This window comes from Pezoporus occidentalis, unplaced genomic scaffold, assembly GCF_034315485.1.
Source record: "Pezoporus occidentalis ecotype Australia unplaced genomic scaffold, CSIRO_AGI_Poc_V1 ctg59, whole genome shotgun sequence".
Lineage (NCBI taxonomy): Eukaryota > Metazoa > Chordata > Aves > Psittaciformes > Psittacidae > Pezoporus > Pezoporus occidentalis.
In genome coordinates this window covers 3,416,716-3,438,336 of record NW_026915932.1, presented here as the reverse complement: position 1 = coordinate 3,438,336, position 21,621 = coordinate 3,416,716, and the positions used below count along the sequence as shown (strand labels likewise).

General features: G+C 41.5%; 1 protein-coding gene across 3 annotated transcripts in view; it reads right to left on the bottom strand.

Moving 5' to 3' along the window:
• The window catches only part of NYAP2 (neuronal tyrosine-phosphorylated phosphoinositide-3-kinase adaptor 2), a 139,663-nt gene that overhangs the window by 5,653 nt on the left and 112,389 nt on the right, over positions 1 to 21,621 (bottom strand). For all 3 annotated transcript variants that reach the window (XM_062638902.1, XM_062638903.1, XM_062638904.1), the window contains one exon: positions 21,318 to 21,421. In XM_062638902.1, the coding sequence (XP_062494886.1) occupies positions 21,318 to 21,421 (104 nt within the window). The remainder of the gene's footprint in view (positions 1 to 21,317; positions 21,422 to 21,621) is intronic.

The following is a 21,621-nucleotide window of genomic DNA, read 5'->3' as shown; positions in this document are numbered from 1 at the left end:
TACAGTTTTAATCACCAGCTTTCTTGAAGGCCTTAGAAGAAACCAAAAATGCTACCTTATTTTTATTATCTGCCCTTATTTTTCTAGTATTTTTATTCCGAAAACATCAAAAGTGAATTTTCTTAAGATCTGTTACATACTCTAAGGTTCTGTGTTTGCAGTGCTGTGGAACAAGAAGTAATATTACAAAACCATCTTAGAACTAGGAAAAAAAACAGTGGAAAATGTTTTGTCTAAGAAAACCTTTCTAAGTAAAGAAAGATCACTTCTGGTGAGTGCTTTAATGCTTTGTGAAGATCTGAGCAACAAACTAGACAAACTACCTCCCTTCTCTGGAAAGTGCAACCAGTATATTTTTCTGTGTAGGTGACTCCAGTAACTGTGGGCCTGCCTTAGTTTCTTCTTACCTAACAGGACTTGACTTATTCCAGAAAGATAAGCAGCAATCCTGACGGTTTACAAATAGATAACAGGTAGATGATGTCTCTAAGCCAGATCACAGAATTCTCTTGGAGCAGATGTTTGACAGAGAGTTCAACTGTTTTTAGAGGTCAGGACATGGATCCAGAGGTCAGTACACACTGTATCCATCTGAATTTACTGGAAAAAAACCTCAGAATCCCAAGGAAAACTCAAAACAGGCTTTGGGGAACAGTCAATGACTCATGCTGCCAGAAACCCCCTGGTGTCAAAGCACATTATTTTTGTCTTCTCTACAGGCTCTGCCCTGGCCCTGGGCACACCCAGTGCTGCCCGTGGAACAATGCTGGTGCAGCTCCAATCCGCGCTGGAGTCATGGCAGCCTGCACCAGCTAATTCACAAAAGTGCTCAAAATATAGGTGTTTAAAGGAAGCAAAAGGAATGTAAATGAACATAGTTCTTTCCCTGTTCTTCACTAAGCAAGATAGTTTGGTCTGGCAAAGAGAGTAATAGTTACAGATGGAAAAAGAGACACAAAAATACTCTCCAGTAATACCATTAAGCAGCTACTGACAGATACAGCTACTGTACACCTGCTAGCTGTGGTCACCAGGGGTAGGAAACAATCTTTTTGGTGGAGAACATTCACAATATGAGGCAAACTTCCTGGCCCTTCAGAAAATGGACTTTCATGATAGCAGCACCAGGCACAGTGCATCACTAGAGTGCATAAGCAGGTCTGTACACTGAACACATGTATGCTACTGAAAAACATATGGCAATACCTGTAAGTTATATACAAACCAAATGATCCCACATAGCACAGTCTTTTCAAATGAAAAACATGAGGGGTGTGAAAAGAAAAATCTGGGGGCTGGACTGAAAATATAGAGCGAAGAATCCTCAGTGCTGGCCTGGGACCCTCTTTCTTAAGGTGTAATAAGTTTTACCTGTTCATGTGTGACATAAATATCTACATAAATACATAGATAGATAATGCTCTAACCTAGATCACATAACTCTCTTGGAGCAGAGGTTTGACAGGCAGGACATCTACAGTTCAATTGTTCTTAAAGGACAGGACATGAGGTCAGATGTATGTGCTACATAAGTCTCACTCATATCCCCTGGTCTCAAACTGAGCCCTGCGAAACCTCAATCATGAACCCCATGCAGTGGGCAGGCAGGTGCCCTGAGCTCCTGCCTGTGCTGGGATGAGAGAAACACAAATGCTAGGAGTGATTCTGTTCCTCCAAAGTCAGGCCACACAGGTGAAGCCTAAGTAGGGCAAAGTCATGCTAATTCCCAGTGCTGAGGGGCATTACAGGAAGCCAAACATTGAAAGGTGCACTGTAATTTTTCACGAGTGCATGTGAAAATACGTGGCGATAAAAATGCTGTAAAGGAGAAATATTTGAAATATTGTAGGTAGTTCTATTATTAGTCACAAAGCTAAAAAATGCTGCTCATTTTCATTAATTTTTGAAGAAGCTTTTCTAACATTTAAATTGACCACGTGGTGTTTCATTCTCTGGACAATTCTGTGAGGGAGGGTTGTTTGTGTTGTATAAACTCTTAATGACATAAAAAATATTTCCACTAAGATTTACATAAGGGCTTCAGACAACAACACCATATCCCATTCACATCTTTCTCCTCACGACATCTCGGCTGGTAAGTTCTTGGTTTGCCTATTTTCAGGCTGCTGATTTGTTTGAGGTGAAATCGGAAGCTCTGGGCTGTAAGAGAGCCCCACAATTCAGTGCTGCTTCCTAATGATATTTTCCTAGTACTATAGACTCCCGCTTACTGTGCTGAAATTGCAGAGGTTATGGGCTGAGGGAGAGGATGATCTCCTCTGGCCCTTGTGAGCATCTCCCTCTTCTGCTGGATGGGCAGAGGGTCTAACTCTTCATTTACAGGGAAAATCACACCACACATATGTGATCAGGTTGTTATCTACAAATACCCTTTTCTTTGTGATAACTGCATATCAGATAGACTGAAAGCCTAACAGCTGATGTGAGGCTATAACAAAGTGATCTGAAATCAACGCAGAATATAATGAAATAAAAAATATCAGCAACATTTGGAGGAAATAATCAGAAATGTGTCCTGGATCTGTAAAGTGATCTCTAAGAGTGCAACCTGTGTGCAGTGCTACACATCATTCAGCAGAGCCAAGCATGCTGGTTTGTTTTGGCAGGCTACAGCGAGTGAAGAAGAAAGGCTTTCTGAAAGCCACTTACCATCCTCTGGGAGGAAAAGGTACTCCCTCCCTCTTGCCTCAGACAGAAGTTTCCAAACTCTTTTTCCCACTGAAACTTGTGACGGCACTTTTTCTGGTGCAGATTGGTCCCAGCCACCTGGCTGGGTAATTCCACTCAGGAGGGTGGGAAATCCCACTCCTAGAAGGCGGTCATGTGCCGGGGTGCAAGTAGTGGAGGGCTATGTTAAGTAGCAACAGTTACTTCACGATCTGCTATCTGATACTCTTAGCTTGACGTGGAGGTCCTCTTTAGCACACGTTCCCAAAATGGGAGTTGTCCAAGGCTGGAGTTGAGCCAGAATGAGGTTTCACAAAATCTGAGCAGTGAGATCCTCACCCATTTGAAGCCAACAGGAACGCACTGGCTGACTTCACGGGTCCAGGAATTTGACTACAGTTTGTTCAAACAAACAGTAAAAAAAAAAATCTCAAATGAATTAAAAAACCTTCAGAAGAGCACTTGGAAAATTATGCTGGACAACATTTCTTTTGCTAACCGTCAGCTATAACCATTGCACTGCAGTTGAATGTTGTTACCTTCAATGGCTGCAAAAGTCGGTGAGGGCAGTACTACAGGCTAAATCTGCAGTCGCTTCTTGCTCTATGACAGAAGTACTCTGGAATAATATTGACATGAAGGAGCGTAATTTGGCTCACGACAAATGTGACAGTCATTCATGTAGCTTTGTACTGCTAACCCGTTCTCCTGTTACTGGTAAATTCAAAACAACAATTGATTATTAATACAAAAGTGATTAACAGGAACTGTATGTTCAGGAACACGTAGGATGTGCAACGTGAGCTGTGAAAGCAGACACCATCCGTGCAATTCACAGTGCATGGTAATGCTCCCTGGGGAAACTGGATAACGCAACTGCAAATTATTCCCTAGAAGTGCCTGAGGTGCTCTCTAGAAGGTGTCCCATGGTGCCAGCAACCGCATTAGAATGATCTTGTGCATTCACTTACTTGCATCACAAGCACACGCAAGGTGCTAAGCGCTCACAAACTACCCTTTCTGGCCTTTCACAAATTCTTCACTGCAAAGGACAAGAGTAACATCTTGTTTTCCCTTTAAGCACTCAGGAAAGAATTCCTCCAGCACATTGTTCTTAATTTTGACAAAACAGTTGAGTGGGAAGGAGCAATTTGTAACCTTACCCTGTATGTTTAACATTAAAAAAATTCACTGACGCTATTCCAGCTTCTGAACCTGTATATGCGTTGCATTTTAGGGCTATTGTAACATTTGAATTGCTGTGTTTAATGTTTTGATTTACATTATTCTAAATTTCTAAACTTCTGGAAATACGTTTTCTTACATACTATAGGAAAATGAAAAAGAGTCCTTGTAAAAGCTGCTCTACCACTTCACATAGTAACATGATGCAGTATTATAAGAAAACTCTGGGCACCTTTTTCAAACACAGGCCTCACATTGTCTTGTGCTCTATGGCCTGACTAATCCACCAATTACAAACAACTGACAAGAATCTTTGCAATCCAGGAATTCTCGAAGATTCAAGATTATGAGCAATTAACACTTCTCCTAAAATTATATTAGCAAATTGTTGGTAAACCCTCAGCACCTCTGATTCCAGACCTGTAGTTTCATGATTCATTGCTTCCAATTACTAAATGTCACAGTTACTTTATACAGAACCAACCCTGTTGGTTCTCCTATGCCTGAGTTTTCCAGTAACCCCTGGACTATTGCTGACGCTATCAATAATGCAAACTTTAAATGATAAATTCACCATCCCAATTTCCACTTTCATACTGGCAATCAGTCTAGCTATAGATCTTCCTGTCCTTGCATTATTATCTTATTTGGAAACATGTATTTTTCTCATCTAAGCTTTTCTTTTTTAACACAAACTTGTCTGAAATGTCTTGCTTGACCTACTGTTAGTTAACACGTCCTGTAAGTGCTAGCACACTTGAAATAAGAGCCTGTAAAGTAACTCATATTAGGGACATGGTGTAAAGTTGTCTCATGCATCTCATTTACACAGTGGATCATCACAAAGTGCATTCCTAGTGAGATCACTCATGAAAAATCAAAGCTTAATCTATGCCTTTGTTAAGCAATAAATGCAGAACTCAGGCAACCCACCATGATACATCCTGTCATTTACTGTAAAATAGAATGGAAAATTCAATATTATATTAGGTCAATCACAGGAGGGACAAAGGACAGAATACTCTGCTGGAGTTCAGTGATGCAGAGATCTCCTGCAAACTGTATTTTGCAGTACAGCACCTGCAGAGCAATGCTCTAATGTCCTAGATTTCCTTGAGAAGTTACTAACCCTTTCTCTCCACCTCTTCTGCTTGCTGGAGGTTTTGCTCTGTTGCTTGTGTGCCTTAATTCCTCACGAACCAGGCTTAAAACAGCAGGATAGTTTGTGGCAGTGACCTCAATGACCACTGCAGCTGGCCCTGCCTATGACAGAGTAACCACATCCACAGTACAACACACCTGTGATTAGTGCTTTTTACTCCAAATCATGGTAGGTTTGAAAACCTGCCAGATCTAAAATCCTATACTGAGATGAACAGCCTGTCCCCCTTTAAGTTAAGAGGTGCATGGAATGCTAAGAGCTGCTGGTGGGCAAGATCCTTTCCTCCTCTGAATCCAGCCCCTGCAGACTGCAAAAGCTCACATGTACAAGGCAGCTGAGAGCAGCAGGTTGCATCGTCTCGATACTGTTTGTGGTCACCCATCAGAGGCCAGGAAGGACCCAGAAACTGAATATGCAAGAATGAAAATAAGTGGAACCAAGACTTTGGAAGAACTAAGAACTGTGAGAAAGTGGACATTGAGGCCAATCCTAAAATCACAAAAATGTGATATGGGGACACCACAAATTCCATTAGTTTTCCAATTTTATTGGACCTCATTTTTCCCAAGCTAAAAACACACACATGAGCTTCAGCACCCTTTCTATTGAAGTTAGCGTTAGAATTCAAGATTTAACTAACCTTTATTGCTGGGATGGCTGAAGAACGTCACCACACTAGTTTGCCAGCAAAGCCCCTGAGTCTATATTTCTCTAGCATTTTCAACTAAATGGTCACAAAAATAATTTTAAAATTAAAAAAGATAAAATTATCAATTTCATCACTGAAATGACCAATGGCTTCGTTTCCACTTGTTTTGTACTAGGTGATCAAAACACATAAATATCTCTGGTACAGACTATGAAGTTGCTTTGAGAAATTTTGAAATATATTCTTACATTTCTCCTTTTCTGATGGTAAAATTCATTCAATGAGAACTTTCTTAGATTTAATTAATTATTCTACTGATTATGTGGGGGGACATTTAGCAAAACATGACTGAAAACAACACTGAATGTACAGAGATGAACATATTATTGTAGGTGGTCACAACTTTCTTTTTAAGGATGCATAAACCCACGATTGACAGAGAACTCCATTTATGATTAATTTCTAACTCCAAATTAAAATGCATCTTAATTAACAGTTATTAGAGGTAGAAACTGTACTGAGAGTTTTTAAGTAATCCAAACATGTAAGAGCCTGCCTTAGTATGAGATACCACATCTGCTCTACCCTCACAGCAACATCATGCAATTTCATTTATATCAGAAATTGCTAGACAGTATAGTACCCAAATCTAATACAGACACGCTGAATTTCCTGATATGCTGAATAGCTGGGATACAGGAAAGACACTAACACTGGCATCCACATGTTTGAGAAAATGGCATTCACTGGGTGCAGTGGTTCCCTGCACCTTGTTCCTGCTGTTCTGTTTAGAAGGCAATTCCAAAAGGATGGCATGGGCTGATACAGTCTGTGACACTGAATTGGCATTAACTCATTGAGAAGACTGCAACATACTAAACCACAAGTACAGGTCTGCTGAAACAGGGCTTTGCTTGCAGCCTCCCCCACAGGGAGTGAGTGGGCAAACTCAACTTGGATCTCTAGAGCAAGGAGGAAATTTAACTACCTATCTTAAACGGAACAGCTAATGACAATACATAGTGAACAAAGTGTTAAGCTCTGTGTTAACCTATATACACACATCATCTTAATGTAAGCAAACAAACTGTCAACCAGCAAAAGAGCACTGTTTGATTGTGTTTTAGCATTTGGCACAAAAATCAGGCAAGAGCCATGATCTGACCAATATTAAATTAAAAAATGCATATTGCTGTGTCTTTTCTCATTTTTATTCTTTCCCATTGTGAATTATACAATTGTGATTATAAACCCCAGATAGTACATGTGCTTTTGCAGACTTTAAAAAAAGAGATGGGCCAACAAAACCCAAGTGTCCACTCATTGCCACTGACTTGCAAAGGGTTGAGATCAGGCCCATAAACACCGAGACCCATTAGAGGAATGTGTCCTTTCCCCATCCTATGTTTTGTTGAGGAAAAGCATTCCTTGGACATTCCAATTATAGCTTATGAGTGAACTGGGAATTTGCCATTGACATGCGTGAGGTCAGAATTTAACCCTGTATCTTTAAATTAAACATCGAAGAGGATTTTCTATTATGTGATCTTAGCTGGGGTAAAGGCTCTTCCTAGCAGTGCCTCTGTCATCCTACAAGTTCCTTAGTATTTCCTGCACGAAGATCTGTCTTCTGAGATTTTCCTGAGCAGCTGCTGCCACTCTGCTGCAGTAACTTACTATACACTGACACCGATCCAGCTGGACAAGTTAGCACAATGATAATACTAACTGTAAAGGAAGCAAATTTATCACTCACAGGTCTCATAGAGAAACACACATGATTATCATTGAAGCTCCAATTCACTGAATAACAAACATGTGCTCAACTGAAAAATATGTATCTGTCATCCCCTTGATTTACAGGGATATTTTGCTATTTAAGATAAGCCAGTGCTTTGCTGCCTCGAGGCCTACGTACAAGTTGTGTGCTGATTAAGAATAATTTTACAGAGGACTAATAAATGACTGTTTTAATAAATGCCTAATCAATTGGCAATTATATGTTCCTGTGGAATGCAAAGCATAAGAGTTCTGACAAATAGTGGCCACAGTGTTCCCATAAAATTGACTTATAAAGTAAGGTATTTCCAGCCTTTCCTAAGGCTCACCTGCACGGGAGAAACTTTTCTTTCCAGCCTAAGGCCCTTCTAATACCAGTATTTATACATGCAAGACATTATAGATGTATCTCACCCTTGATTTATTGCAAGTCCCACATGTGAACAGTCAGGATTTGCAGCATGGGAGTTCATCTGGTTAAGGGCATTTCTACACCTAGGAGCTTGAACAGCATAAGGCACATAGAACCAAAACTATACAGTGAGGGCTGTTCCCAAACATTTGTCAACCTTTCAAACACAGAAAACTGCCACGAGAAACATAAGTATCTTTTCAATTTTGGATCTGTTCAAATCATCATTCTGAAGAACTGGAAACCTTAACATTAGTAAAAATAATAATCTTTTAAAGTTCTCATTTAAAATACATGACATTTTTATTTTCATTGTTTAACAAGACAAAATGGGAAAAAAAAAGTAGGTTATCAAAAGTGGGTGCTGGCATTCATACCTTTTTATAATTGGCATACACATAATGTTTATGAATAGCCACACATTTCTAGTGAGAGACTATGAACAAACACACATACATATACAGAGATATATAAACATACTATACATACATACATGGGTGAATATACATATTTATGTGCATACAGTATACAGACGAGATACTATACAGGTACAGTAAGTGCAATATACTGTATAAGGCTATACAAACACCAAAAGAGTCTGGTGGAATGGTGACAACCATGAGAACAAAGCTTGAATGGTTTGTAATGTAATGCAGATGGTGGGGAAAACCTTGCTGTTCCGTGCCATGTTTTATGCATCAGGCACCCACAGTTCCAACAGAAACCTGGTACGATACATTCAGTTCATATACAAAAGAGGTAAGACAAGTGGGGGCACATGGAGGGGACAGAAATGCATATGAGCAGACTAGAAAGGTTGTTCTACCTAGAGTACAGAATGTTTGGTTCACTTCCAGAGAATGCCTATATATAAACCCATGCTTCCATGAATTCATGCCATTTTTATTTCTATTTTTTCCTTTAAATATTATAAAATTCTTGCCCTGAGTTAAACATAAATACACACAGAAAGGGGGGGGGGAAGGAAGGAAATTGCATGCTTGTGGGTTGCGTTTTTTTTAGGATTTTTTTAACCAAGGCACAATGTCTTCAATAGTGGTTACAAGACCATTTGAAATAAACTTAGCAATCGCTATTGTTCTGGTACTGCATCCTTCTTAACGCGACTAAGCTAACTGTTTGCACACAAAAGTCTCAGAACAAGTTTTGAAGTGAATTTACAAGTTTTAGAAGAGAATAAGTAAATTTATGACAAACACCTTAAAGAGAGATTCCCTGAAGAGGAAGGAATGCTACCAAATCAAATTCCTCTGTAGAAAACTTATGGATGCTTGGAATGAAACCTTCTCACATAAATTACACTACATGTTTGTTTATTATTACTGCAAGTTGTTACTTATTTTTTAGTATAAACATGGTCAGTGCTGTAAGAGCAGCTAATAATGAGTTGAAGAACATCCATATCATTTTTAGTTTCTTGTTGTAGGCAGGACAGGACAGTGATCTCACTGATTCAGTGTTTAATGAGCTGCAAGAGCTCATTACAGCTTAGGAACACTTGTTCAGTGATGCCGTAAGACTTCCAAGGCACGTACCTTCCCAGCTCATCAACTTGCAAAACTTTTTCACTGGAAATATTAGTTATTTTTTTCAGTGTATGCCATGTTACATCCTACATACCTGTGCATGACTCTCAAAAGAAAGGTCTGGGTCAAAGGACAAGCTTGGCTGTTGCCGCATATCTGAACCATCAGGCTCCAGAGGCACACAGTTCCCACCGATTTCTGAACAACTTCCAGGGCTGTGGGGGCACCTCACCTTCCAGGGAGCAACCACCTGCATTGTGCTGCATCAGCTGTGGCATCTTTCCCATAAACTTCTCTTTTGAGGTAAGACTGCTTTTTCAGTACTTTGTCCCAACACTATCAAAACCAGGTAACAACACGCTGCAACCGCAGACCCTGCAGATGAGATCTTCTCATGCCTGTCCTATGCCTACTAAAGAAATTGTCACTCACAATCTGAGAAACAACTAGGTAAAGACAGTAAAAAATGTTGAGTGGCAAGTAAAACCCCTCATAAATGCTGTACTTCAGTCTTTATCAGAATATTGCTGCATTTGAAAGGTTTCAACATCTTCTGTGAGGAAACTGGTCTCTTTCTGTACTCTGCTGGCAAGCTTACAAAACCCGTGCAAGAACAAGAAGAGATCAGAGTAAGGTAATGGAATATTCTTACTCCCACTCTGTTCCATTGCAGCTGAAATAGTGGCAGCCAGCCCAGCACTTGGGGGTGAGGAAAGGTATGAGGACAGACTCTAGATCTAGTGTTCAGAGACAGGTCACTCTGTTCCCATGTCTGATACTCTCTCTGTAGCATTATTTTTCCTACGGCTCACCTGCTTTCACCCATCACTTCTTCTCCCTGACACGTCTTTTTTGTACCTAAACCCCATGCTATTGAGCAGTATGGAGAAAGAGAGTCACCAAAGCCATGCTTGGGCCTTGGGACCTTCCACAATAGCAGTGCATGCTCAGATCCGCCTCTGCATGTGATGGATCAGAGGCCACTTTGGGGGTGTGAGGGCTGCCAAGCATGCACTCTCTCATGCTCTTAAATCAGAGTGCTGGCAGTGTAGGACTCAGCAATGCAGTGACCTGCTTCTGCTGCATGACCAGCCCAGCTGAACGATGAAGAAAAGATGTTGGGACAGCAACAGAAGGGCTGCCTGCCAACAGAAGACAGCTTTGACACATTTGCTTTTCATGCCGATCAGTCAGGCATGCCTTTGAGGTGAGGGATGATGGATGTAGCAATTCCATCCACTTCAAGGTTTGCATTTCCTTTTCTTCCTTTCTTTTTTAAGGAGCAATCTCTATTTGCAGTTTGTATATTTAGCAACAATTTGCACTGCTCTGGACCCATGCACTGATTATGTAAGACCAGATACAAGCTGAAACTCAACACAATGCAATGTGGAGCCTTTCCTAAAGCATTAAAATTCTTGTTGCTGCTCTCATCCAAATTGTTGACAGCATATTTAGCTGGGCTGACGACAGCAGAATTTTGCCTTCGCGTGTGCAAGAGATTTGTCCTTGCTGCATAAAAACAACCCTGTGTAAAGCAATCCAACCACTCCCTCTCGTGGGCATGGGGCTCTGCTGCACTTCATAAAGGCACAAAAGCGTACTTTGAAATCCATTTCAGATCTTCAGCAGTGCAAACTCCCCAGGAGGCTGTGCGGCACCTCGGGGCGCAGGTCGCACCCGGCACCTCTTTCTCGGTGGTGGCGGTCAGTGCGATGACTCACCCGTGACTGTCGTGAGCATTCAGTCTGAACAAGAAGGCAAAATCCTATGGCTTTTCAAATGCACTCAGGCCACATGCTCATCAAATCCAGACATCATCTCAAGGTGAATGCTGGCCCATGTCTCATCACTGAAGTGATTGTGCTGGGGGTTTCTCTCTGTACCCCGTAGCCTTTCCTCCCAGGTAGGACCCAGAGGAGTTTCCTCCTCCCAGCTTATTTGCAAAACCGCAAAATCCAGTCTATGTCTACATTTACTTGTTTTCATCTACACAGACACTAAAGGCTTCTCCATGCGAGAGCCATCTGGGAAAGACATCATTTGTAAAATGCTCCTAGTAAAATTTCCCTGGCTTTCCTGTTTTAGACATTCAAATACATTTCACTGTAGTAGTGGCATATAAACCTGACTAAAATCCCTGTCAAAGATACAGTAGATTGCACCCCAAATAGTTTCTGCACTTTCTAATTTCACACAAACCAAAGCCTAAGCAATATCTGACAGTCACATACTTACCAATCTACTGTCTGTGACTGCTTACTTTCTCGTCTATTACACTGAGCTTACAAATCCTTGGTGTAAGGACAGTCTTTCGACACACATTGTCTACCAACACAGGACCTTACTTATGACTCCAACTCTTAGACTCCATCACAGACATTATTGCAGTAGATCCTAGTGGCCAACATCAAGCAGGTTTCGGATCCAGTGACCATCCCAAGCCTTATTGAAGGTGATGGTTAAACATAAGGAGTAATTAAGTCCCTTTAAGTGAATAGCTGTAGAAGCAGAACTAGAAGCTACTAAGAGGGGGTAGCATGGCACTGTTCCCACACTGTGGACATACATTTTGAATGAAGAAAAACATCAAGTATCAAAAAGGAACAACCATAATCTTGGCTCCAGGAGCACAGAGATCTCAGAGGCATTGCAGCTGAAGGAGAACACTTGACATTTACACACAGAGAGAAGAAAACGACTGCCACCAAGCCATGAATCGTTTCATATGTTTTGCTATTCTACATCCAAAATACACAATAGACTTTCAAAACTTTTTCGAGGAAAAAAGAGGGACAGAGAAAGTCATACCAGAGTGTCATTAGCTATGCCTCTTGAATAGGAATTTGGAACTGCATCCCCCCTGAGGTTTTTAACCAGCAGCACATTTTGCAATTTTCATTGCAAATCCTTCTGCATTACTGGAACCACAAAAGCACAGTCACTGGAGTCTGATGCTAGTTTCCAGTTGTGATTTGTTAAGCAGAGCATCTGGCAAAGATTAATAGTACTGAGAGATGACACAGGTTTATGCCATGTAGCAGATACGGATTCTCTTAGTAGCACCCTTTTTTTTTGTCGTTGTTACCATTTCCCTAGTGTTCAAACAGGATGAAAGAGTACATCAGTCTATAGAATTCTCCATCTACCTGCAATGGCTGTGTTTCTTCCATGTAATGGATATTTGAAAAAGACTGCTGTGATCAGGTATGGAACATTAAACGCAGCCACCAGGAGCCCAGCCCTGCTATGATGCCCAACAACTGCAGGGTGTTTACTGGCTGCTTTGAACTCTGGTACGCTATTGCTGGGGAAAACGGCAACTTTAAGCTGAAAAGAACAGAAGAGCACAAATGCTTTGTTTATGCTCACAGAGTAGCATAGTGCTGATATGCTTTTGGATGCACATTTGCCAGTTAAAGCATGAAGATGCCAATTCATTGGGGAAGTACTTTGTCTATGTGCCTTCAAAAATAACTATAGCCACAACAGTAACAATGTACGCTTCTTGCATTCAGTAATTACAGAGCAAACACAATCTTACAAGGACTATAATATTCTTCGTATACACACGTAAGGCTAGAGGCACCAAGAGCTGGACTTAGGATATTTAGTTGACCCAGAACAGAGTTATTTGTGAACTTAGAATGAGACAAATACTCAGCTGCATTGCTGCAGAGTACTCAGTACTAGTCAAAATTCAAGTCTAAATTATTCCTCTGAAGTTCTATAAGTTCCCCACTGCACTTAAACTACAGGGCATTGCCCTAAGAATGCACGTGGAGAGCAGCTAAATATAGCTCAGCTTTTTCTTTGTTGTATTTCCCTTCCATCTTTCATTTCGAAATAGGACAATTGGAATGTGTTCAGGATTTTTCAGCTGGAGCACAAAATTAAATAATAGCTGCCCTGAAAATAAGGTCTCACATCAGTTTTAATTCTAGGTATTTTTTTCCCCCATGATAAAATGTGTGTTTTAACTGAATATCAGTTAGCACCTAAATATCGAGTCTTAAAACAAAACATTCTCTAAGCTGTTCTGTGGAAGGATTTGGGATTTAGCAGGTAGGGCTGGTGCGGGCCTCCTCCTTCCCTCCCTCCTGATGCCAGGTGCCAGGCTGTACTGTGTGTGGGGCTGGAGTGGCAGCGTGAGAGTACCAGCTTCCAACGATTCCTGCACAACGATTCCTGCCATTATTTGATGCAACACTTAAGATTCCAGTCAGCAGTGAAAGAAAAAAAAACAAACAGCACAGGCAGGGGGGTCAGAAATAGATGATTTTAAAGTCCTTTCTGAACCACTCTATGAGCATGTGATTCTTAAAATAAATAAACAAACAAACAAATAAATAAATACAAATAAATAAATAAATAACCTTCTAGAAAAATCGGGCGCAGTCCCTACAGGGTCTGAAGGGGCTTAGCCCTTCCCTTTGGCACTGCCAGCGCGAAGCAGGAGCCCCGCAAGCCGGGCAGGGAGGCAGCGCCCTCTCTGCCTTCGCGAGGGATTTCCTCGGGGGAAGCCCTCCCGCTCCGCTCGCCGGGTGGCGCAGTGCGGGATGAGGCCGCCAGGCGGCGCCGCGGGCTCGCAGAACGGAGCGGAGTGGGGCGGAGCGGGATCCCCCCAACACAGGGCTGCAGCCGCCCGCCCGGAGCAGCGAGGTGGGGTAGACCGCGCACAGAACCGAGCTGCCCGAAGCGTCCCACCGCTTCCCCACCTCCGCTGCCCCGGGTGGGCACCCTGCCTCGAGTTCCCAGCGCTGAGGCAAATAAAGCTTTCCCCAGTGCTTTGGACTTTCCAAACTGTTCAGTGTGAGCAGCTGTTAAAGTGCACTTTTGTCCAGGACTTCTCCGGCACAAACCCAAACAATGAAGAGGGCGATTTCTCATCTTTCTGCAGAACACAAACCAGGGCACATTACACCTATCTCAGACCAACTGGACAGTGACAAAACCCCTTCCTGCTGCATACTTGAAGTAGAAAGTGTGTCTTCTACTTCTTTACCTATGTTAATACATTAGAAAACTATGCTGGAAAAATCCTAGTCTCCTGCTTTTAGGACTGCAACCTGGTCTAGTGGAAGGTGTTCCCACCTGCGGAAGGGAGGTGGAACCAGATGACCCTTAAGGTCCCTTCCAACCCAAAACAGTTGATGATTCTATGACTCTGCAAAGCCTGGATTTCCATTCCCTTAAACCAGCTCCCTTACTGCGGTCAAACACCAAACACAAGCACAGCCCACCCACCTGAGCACCACTTCAGGTGCCTGCTCTCTCCTGGGCACTGCTCACAAGTCAGACTACAAAGCCTGGCATCAAGATGCCAAAAGCAAGTCATTTCAAAGATTAACTGTCAGGAGGCCCCAGCCATGCCATCAGTACAGCCGCTTCCTAACAGCGCTCGTGGATTAAGTCTGAAAAGCTATAAATGCCTATCCCTAGCAATAGAAATTTTAACGACTGTTATCTGTTCAGTGCTAAATGTCCAGGAGCCTCTAGCAGGCACAGAGCAGGAATGACCCCTGCTAGCTTCCCACAGCTGACAGAGCTGGTTAAATTAGGAGGATAAATTACCGGGTTATCTGAGGTAACAGATATGCAGCAGCTGTATGTGGACACTGAGGGCTCAGCTCAGTGAATCCCCTCCGCAAGCGCCTCTCTTCATACAACCCACAGGGAACCTGTATTATACCCCTGATTTAGACATCTCAGAGGTAGGTAGGATAGATCTCTGCTGAAAAATACAGTTGCTCCTTCTATGACTCCATTTCATTATTTTGCTACCTAAACACAAACTTAAAGAGCCAACTTGTATCTAAAATTCTTGCCTGTCAAGGTACATACTCAAATGCATTCAAATGCATTCGCTTCATTTGGTACAAGAAAACAAGTACATGGTCAAATCCATTCTTGAATGGGAGGTCTTTCCCCTTTACTATCTTATATTCAGATAAATTATAAAATAAATGAAAGCTATCCTCAGTTTTGGAAGGTAATAGTTCATCCACAGTTGGGCCTTCTGTGTCATGTTCACTGATGGTGTTGGATGGGAGAATTAAAATGCCATCTCAGCTTGCTGGGGTCTCACCAGGCACGTAATGAACTAAAAAACTAAGCCACAAAACCAATCAGTGCCGATTCTGATGTATTTTCTAGCTTCTTCTTCATTCCTTCAGTGCAAGCTGAAAATCCTTATTTCATAGGTGTCCGTGTATCTTCATTGCCTTCTCTGAGTTATTCCTTCTAATCTCAGCATGGCTTCTGGATTTCACTTTGATCATCACTGTAAAGTTGAAACCTTCTTTCATTACTAAAATTGGAGCTAGATATTCCTGCCTGGTCCTCCCCACAAGAAGACACCAGACCTTAAGAGGCATGCAACCTTCGGAATTAAGATAGCATACCTTACGGAGGCAACAGTGAAGGACAGTGCTGTCTTCCCACTGAAAAGCCAGTAATTAACAGGCAGCATGAAGAGAGGCTGCACATTTGCAGATAAAGTACTCAGTTTTGCAGAAATCTGATTGAAAATAGTCTCTGCTTTGCAGAAAAGCTCAAATATCACACTGTAACTATCAGGAGTTTTGTTTCCAAAGCATGTATTTCCTGTCAGATCGTGGATCTTCATTATAAACATGCACTGCTGTGCTGCTATGCAGCTTAATACACGTGTTTTTCCAGCAGCTACCTGCATCTTCATGAAAACAAAGGTAACTTTGCAAAATTCATTTGCAGCAAAAAATCTGTAGTTATATTGGCTCCTTTATGTTAAAATGAGAACCAGTGGGGTTTTGGTGTGCTGAAGACTGTTTCGGAGAAACCTGGCAGTGAGCTAGGGGTGATGTTATGTACATTCAAACCACAGATGTGAGATGCTCTGCTCTCCAGCAGTGGGACTTCCACCGTGCAGGCTGCTTGATAAGTTTTCTTCTTTTGTGACAGACATGCTCAGTGCCCATGTACCCTTTATGCGACAGGGGGGTTTGAGTCCATTGATAGAGCATAATCCTTTGTTACCCCGAGGTGAAGATGTGGAGAATGCCAGGATGCAGGTAAAGATCACTGGATCACAGTCATACCTGTGACTCCAAATCTTGCTTGCTTTACCTAAGTGAACAATTTTGTTCCCTGTCGCCTGTTATGACTGAGGCTTGACTACTGCAGGGTGAAACACCTGACAATGCCTGCTGCAGAAATCTCAGGTGCCAGCACAGAGGCTCCAGCAGCATGGGTGATGAGATATTTATTGGGCCAATCCTTGGACCATGTTTAGTCTACTTTATAAACTTCCTATGGTGGTTAATTTCTTCTGTTCTCTGTCCACCTGGATGGCTACAAATGACTGGTACTTGTTTTTATTTCCATATAAAGGCCAAATTCAGACCGTACTTTCACTATTTCTAATGTTGTTCACGCATTTCTTATCTCTGACTTTCTAGAACATTTTTCCATTCCCTGCAAGCTCTCTGCTAATACTGGAGAATGTTTACAGAATCACAGAACCATAGACTCATTTAGATTGGAAAAGACCCTTAAGAACATCAAGTCCAACCTAGCACTGCCAACTCCACTACCAAACTATGTCAAGCACCACAGTGACAGGGGAACACCACTTGTGACTGGCCACCAACTGGAATTAACTGCATTCCCCATCACTCTCTGGGCTCAGCCATCCAGCCAGTTTTTTTACCCAGTGTATTCCCATCCAAGCCAGTTTCTCCACGAAAATGCTGTGGGAAACATGCAAAAGGCTTCACTAAATCCAGGTAGACAACATCCACAGCCTTCCCCTCAGCCACTAAGCAGGTCTCCTTGTCATAGAAGGATGTCTGGTTAGCCAAGCAGGGCCTGCCTTTCATAAACCCATGCTGACTGGGCCTGATCACCTGGTTGTCCTGTATGTGACACATGACAGCACTCAAGGTGATCTGCTTCATAACATTCCCCAGCACTAACATCTGTAGGTCCCCAGATCCTCCTGCTGGCCCTTCCTGTAGATGGGTATCACATTTCCTAACTTCCAGTCAACTGGGATCTCTCCGGTTAGCCAGGACTGCCAATGAATGATGGAAAGTGGCTCAGTGAGCCCTTCCACCAGCTCCCTCAGTACCTTTGGGTGGATCTCATCCAGCACCATAGACTGGTGTAGTGGTGTAGCAGGCCACTGACCATTTCCCTTCGGATTACGGGTGCTTCAATCTGCCTCCATCATCCAGCTCAGCGGGCTGGGTACCCAGAGAATAACTGCTCTTACCATTAAAGACTGAAGTAAAGAAGGCAGTAAATATCAACTTTTTCCTCATCCATTGACACTGTGTTTCCCCCCTCATCCAATACAGGACGAAGAGTCTCCTTAACCCTCCCCTTTAGTTGCTAATGTATTTATAGAAACATTTTTTATTCTCCTTTACAGCAGTAGCTGGATTACCTTCTAATTGGGCTTTAGTCCTAATTTTCTCCCTGCATAAGCTCATGACATCGTTGTAGTCCTCCTGAGCTGCCTGCCCATTCTTCCAAAGGTCATAAACTCTCCTTTTTTCCCCTGAGTTCCAGCCAAAGCTGTCTCTGTTTAGCCAGGCCTGTCTTCTTCCCTGCTTGCTCATCTTTTGGCACGTGGGGACAGCCTGCTCCTTCCCTTTTAAAGTTTCCTTCTTTCCTTCTTCCTTCCTGTCTTTACAAGGCATTACATTCTGTGATACCTAAAAAACTTCTCTGCTACTTACACGCCTCTCTTTAGGACATTTGTATTAAGATATGTACTTAGGGAATACAGCTATATGACACTTCTGTAGCTCAAATATATCCTATGCATCTGCTATATTACATTTCCAAGCTCCACACTTGACTTCCTCTGCTACTTTCTTCATTTCTTAAACTTTGTACTTACACAATCAATAACTTCAGGTCCAAGATAAACTTCTGTTTACCTTTCAGTTTAAATTGAGTCAATTCACAGCTTTATCCAAGGTTACTTCCTGCAACCAGCTCTTTCAAAATGCTCTCACCATTTACCAGAACTAAGCACAAATTGGCACGCTCTCTGTCTGGCTCAGCCTGTTGGTAACTGCTGGCTGCTGCTACACTTCAGAACTTCAAAGTGCTCTCTATTAGAGACCAGCCACATAATTAACCTCTGCTTGTAAGCTCTTTCTTTTTATTTATAGGTGACCATTATAATGCTTACCATCAACACACCACTAATATGTTCTGTGAGTATTAACTCGTTAATCCTCACAATTCCTACACCAATAAACAAACAAGAAAATAAGGCATAGGGGAGTTAAATGTCAATAGATACATACTTAGCTGATATTTGATTGGAATTACAATACATATTTCCTTAGATCAGACCTATTTTTAAATGCCAAGCATCCTCACGACTTCCTTGAATGATTCTGTACCAAAAAATGATGTGCCTTGAGAGCTCAGTTGTAAATATGATTTCTTTTCCACAAGTTAAATATTTTGGAAAACATCAGTTTGGGATCCATGAGGATTTGAGAAACTGATTAATAGTAATCTGCCTTTTCCCAGCTCTTGTACCCCTGTATGAATGTTAGCTGTGCCCAGCTCATCATCAAACAGGAAGACAACAGGATATGTCCTCTCAATATTTTGCAAAGTCTAACTGCTGATTATGATGTGGTTAAGGAAACCGGTATCAATACAATCAATAGCCACAGCACATGGAAATAAATACCCTGTATGCCAGATTCAGACTGGCTAACAACCCAGACATTTCCAAACACATTTCACCTGTCATAGATTATTTGCACATTAGGATAGAAGAGGTGTATAAAGAACATAATCAAAGTAATGTTTGTATCTGCCATGGAGATAATAAGATTTTTGTCATTTCACTGGAATCAGGGTCAAATCCACACCTTTAAAAAATTATGCCATCATAATAAATGACAACTTAATAGATGGACAGTAAGAGATTGACAGCTTGAAGGGAAGACTTACAGGAAGAAAAAGCTTTTACCAGTTTTTCTTGTTTTTCATGAAGCCATGTCCATACCATACATTATTCAATTAACAAGATCACCCTCTACAGTCACTTGAAAATTCCTCTTATCTTTGTTCCTTTCTTCTGTATGAAGTGAGGTGGATTTTTCCTCCACAGTTTCAGTGAACCCTGGCTGCAGCTTCTAAAAGCCTCATTATCTCTTCTATCACATCAGCTTCTGCTTTCAAGGCTTATTGTTTAGTTCTTAATATGAACTGAGAGACTGAAATCCCTTCAAAACACACTATGTGCCTTTGCCACTAAGTAACCAGCAAAGCGTCATATACCACATGAACATTGGGATACTCAAAACTTTTGCCAAGTACAATTGCCCTACTTTCTTCCTTTAAAGGAACACCTGACATGGTGTTTAAATAGGCTGCCATTTTGAATCTCCATTATGGGTTTGATTTTCTTCTGTAAAATATGCTGTTCTGTTAGGCATTGTGTCCAGCAGGGCTCAGAAGTAATACAATAGCATCAGTTTTGCAGGTGAAAGAATTTTAACCTGCATGGACTAGGCTACCCGAATACAACCTTCCTAACAGCAGTTGGCTGTCTGGGTTGAGTAAATCAACCTTACTCTTCTGGTCTCTACTTTGGTCAAGACCTCCTAGAAGCAACTCACCAAGCTACAAACAACTTAAATATGTGAATATTGCAAAGCAAGCCTCAAGGAGTTTTACACTCAAATCTCACTGAAATTCAATAGGATTTTAGGATCTAATTCCCTGAAAGCCAATCCTGAAAATTTTCCACCTAAATAAGGGTGTTTGTGTGTATGCATACATATATGTATGCATACATATATACATATATGTCTGTCTCTGTGCATACACATACACAGTGATGTGTAGGCCCGTTCTTGTACATGTACACAGAAGTGACACAATACTGGAGTGCTTTGAGCTTGACAGAAGGCATTCACATTATGTTTAAGTGAAACCTCTTCTCTCAATTGCTACTCTCAGCAGTTAGTTCTGTCAAACTAACAATACAGGTCTGCGCAGCAAAATGATACAATATCAGTATTAGCATATAAAATAAAGGTAAGTATAGGTTTCCCATGTCTTTATTTCTTTTCCATTTTCTTACTACTGGAGAAATTTGCCAAATCCAAACACTTTCATTTCTTTCCCAAGGGTCTATGTGGCATTTTTGGTTTTGATGAGGGAAAAAAAAGTACCTCTGTTTAAGATACAAGGAGACATTACTCCTTTGATTTGGTTTTTGATTCCTAACAATACACAATAAATATAACTACAGTGGACTATTTAATAGTCCTATAAAAGCATTACATGGCCTATAGATGGAGGGAGTCTAGCTGCCTTAACTAAACAAAATAACTTGCTGTAAGAGCAGTTTTCAGGACAGTGATAAATCACAGTGTAATACAATCATGCATTAAGCTCAAAACAAATGTGAGACTGGCACAAATATTAAAGTACAACTGGGCAGAAGTCAGGTATGTACAAGTCATTGACAAACAATGGTGCAAGTGCTTTAGACATTTAAAAGAAATTTACATAAAAACAGATTAAATTTATCAAAGCTTGATAAATTTTAAAGACAGTAAGAAAGTACAGTAAACATGAAAAAATTAAAACCCCAGCCAGTTCATACAGTACAGTTTTACTGCAATTATATTACAGAATGAAGACAGAAAAGGATACAGAGAATTAAGAGCAAAGAAGCTTCAACTGGCTGCGGCCAGTGGAATTTCATTGCCAATGAGAGATGCGCACACACAGATGCACGCACACGCACAGAAAACAAAGACAAGACCCAAAAAAATCATTTAGTGTAACAAATGACAGACACAGAGGTGAGAAACATTTGGCATGTTGCAGCACATGAAGTCATTCACGATTGGCTAACGATGGTACCTGGCTCTGCTGAAGATCACTGGCTTGCCTGAGCGGAGTAACGGATGGAGGAGGTACACCTGATGTGGATGCAGATCGACCTAATCTGCAACTTGCTTTCGGCTCTGCGAAGGAAGAGAAAAGAAAATACACCAGTGAACAGGAGGTGGGTTACTGCTGCAGTAAACTGAAACAGGGTGGGCCAAGGCTCCCCTTGGAACAGATACTCCAGGCTTGGTTCCTAGTTAAAGGCTTGGTTATTTGGCTGAATCATGAACAGTTCTTGAGATCAGAAAGAAGAGGGTTAAAACAAAACCCATTCTAT